This window comes from Saccopteryx leptura, chromosome 10 (genome assembly GCF_036850995.1).
Source record: "Saccopteryx leptura isolate mSacLep1 chromosome 10, mSacLep1_pri_phased_curated, whole genome shotgun sequence".
In the NCBI taxonomy this organism is placed as follows: Eukaryota; Metazoa; Chordata; class Mammalia; order Chiroptera; family Emballonuridae; genus Saccopteryx; species Saccopteryx leptura.
In genome coordinates this window covers 9,113,486-9,116,275 of record NC_089512.1, presented here as the reverse complement: position 1 = coordinate 9,116,275, position 2,790 = coordinate 9,113,486, and the positions used below count along the sequence as shown (strand labels likewise).

The window sequence follows — 2,790 nt, the reverse complement described above, 5'->3', positions numbered from 1 at the left end:
TGAGCCGAGTCAACTGTGGAAATCACTGTTTCCAAGTTCACTGGTGGTGGCAGTAGAGATGAGGGGATGCTCAGTGGCTTTGTTTATAAATCTGAAACCTTATTTGCCCAAGCCCTTGGCTGGCGCCCATTGTTCTGTCTTCTGGAATGAGCTAGTTCACTCATTCATCTCCCGGGAGAAGCTCACAGGAGACACTCAAGCCCCAGAGGTGATCTACCTCAACCCCAGGTGGCGTTGCTCCACACTGATCAGTGGTCACAATCGAGCCGGGACACTGAAGCTGCCTCCCCTCCAGCCACCGTGCCTGGCAGGTCACTCTTGCTGGGAGCTGAGTCAGAACCCATTAGAGCAGGGGTCTCCAAACTTTTTACACAGGGGGCCAGTTCACTGTCCCTCAGACCATTGGAGGGCTGCCAAATACAGTGGTCCTCTCACTGACCACCAATGAAAGAGGTGCCCCTTCCAGAAGTGCAGTGGGGGCTGGATAAATGGCCTCAGGGGGCCGCATTGCGGACTGCGGGCCATAGTTTGGGGACGCCTGCAGAGAGTTCCTGCTCCGCTGAGGATGGGGACATGGAGCTGGCCCTGTCCCGGTTCTCGGTGTGGAAGAAGGGGAGCCATATCACCTGACTCAGGGACAGGAGCCTGTGGCACAGCTGACGCAGGTATTGACAGAACTTCTCGCCAACAAAGACGTAGATGATGGGGTTGACACAGCAGTGCATGTAGGCGATCACCTCTGTCACCTGAATGGCCAGGGCTAGTTGGTCTTTCTGGTTACAGGAACTGACTGAAAGGACGTCTTCAAATGCAGAAATAGACTTAGTCAGATTGAAGGGCATCCAAAAGAGAAGAAAGATGATCATGATGACAAAAATCAGACGGACGGCTTTGGATTTCCTCTCATTGGGCCGTCTGAGCAGAATCTTCATGATCCCCGTGTAGCAGACGATCATGATCACCAGAGGCAAGACCAGCCCCAGGATGTTCAGTTTCAGAGGCGTCAACCATATCCAATGTTTGTAGTTATAAGAAATATTGAAGCTGCAGATATAACCACCTCCATACCTCTGGGAATTCATAAAGTAAAACTCTGGAATAGAAGTTAGGAAGGCCAGGACCCAGCTGACTACGCTGGTGATGATACCAAATGTGACGGTCCGGACCCGCAGGGCAAACACAGCATGGACGATGGCCAGGTACCTGTCGATGGTCAGCAGGATGATGAAGAAGATCTCGCTGTACAGACTTACATAATAAAGCCCTGACACCAACTTGCACATGACATTGCCAAACACCCAGTTTGCTTTCAAAGTGTAGTGAATCCAGAAGACCAGCGTGAAGAGGAAGAGCAGGTCAGAAATGGCCAGGTTGAGGACGTAGATGTTGGTCATGTTCTTGAGCCTCTTGTGTTGCAGGAGGACCAGGACCACCAGGATGTTGCCGACCAGGCCAATGACAAATACCAGGGAGTACAAAGGGGGCAGCACGTGAACTCCAAAAGACCTTACAGTTTCATATAGGCACAGGGTGGTATTCCCGTAGTTGACTTCTGTGGTCCCCTCATAGTCCATTGAAATGTTGGAAAGTTCCATCCTGCTTTCTGCCGCGGGTCCAGGTAGATGGTTTCTGTATTTATTTGCTGGTAAAGGCAGTGGGCTCTGGACAACAGAGACAAGGCAGTTATTATATGACATCAACCACATGACAACCGTTTATTGAGTGAAAAGTGCCCACTTGTAACCACGTGCTGGGACACAACCTTGAACAAAGTGGCCCCAGGTCTTCTTCACTGTCATGGAAATTGTAGTTCAATCGCGGGGGGTACAGGGGTGAGGGAGACAATAAACTAATGAGTGCACAAACCATGAAGTCAAATACTTTGGCAATGACTGTTGGGAGGGCACCATTTATGTCTCTCATTTTAGAGGTGATGACAGAGAAGGTCGCAGTGGGTAGGACACATCTGGTGACAATGAGAGCTGGAGCTCACATCCAGTGTGTATCATTCTCACGTCCACTCTTGAAACCACTTGAACTTTCAGCCTCCAATCACAGAGCAGGGACCTTGCATTTGGAAGTGCACAGGAGGACATGGGAAAGGAATCCGTCCTGGCTGAGATTCAAAAACTTGCTAATGGATCTTCATTTGGAACTCAGAAGGTTCTATGTTTTTTGTTTGTTTGTTTTGGTTTTGTATATTTCTGAAGTGAGAATCGGGGCAGCAGAGAGACAGACTCCCACATGTGCCTAATCAGGATCCACATGGTAAGCCCATAAGAGGGCGATGCTATGCCCATCTGCAGCCCTTGGTCTGTTGCAACCAGAACCGTTCTAGCACCTGCGGTGGAGGCCATGGAGCCATCCTCAGCACCTGCGGCAACTTTGCTCCAATGGAGCCTTAGCTACAGGAGGGGAAGAGAGAGACAGAGAGAAAGGAGAGAGGGAAGAGTGGAGAAGCAGATGGTAGCTTCTACTGTGTGCCCTGGCTGGGAATCAAACCCGGGACTTCCACATGCCAGGCCAGGGCTCTACCACTGAGCCAACCAACCAGAGCTTATGGAAGGTCTTTGCTTAGGTGACATAGGACACTTGGGGCACATGACTCTGTGTGGCCATTTGATCTATTTAGTTGTCACAGAGCCTAGAGGATGTTTCTATCATTCGGTTGTCAGGGGAAAGGATGTCCTACAATGCACAAATTATTCCCCCCAAACCCTAGAAGTGCTGCCACAGTGCAATTCTAGGAGGCCACCTATCCCTTAGTTGAGGGCACCAAGGCCACCAGTG

At 50.4% G+C, this 2,790-nt stretch overlaps 1 protein-coding gene across 1 annotated transcript; it reads right to left on the bottom strand.

The window, feature by feature from the left end:
• Positions 1–494: 494 nt before the first annotated feature.
• LOC136381812 (C-C chemokine receptor type 1-like) lies at positions 495–1,595 on the bottom strand. The gene has a single exon (XM_066350344.1). The coding sequence runs from the start codon at positions 1,593–1,595 to the stop codon at positions 495–497; it is 1,101 nt and encodes a 366-aa protein (XP_066206441.1).
• Positions 1,596–2,790: the final 1,195 nt, after the last annotated feature.

Excerpts from the sequence above, each read along its gene's own strand:
- LOC136381812 (XM_066350344.1), bottom strand. The coding sequence starts at position 1,595 with ATGGAACTTTCCAACATTTCAATGGACTATGAGGGGACCACAGAAGTC.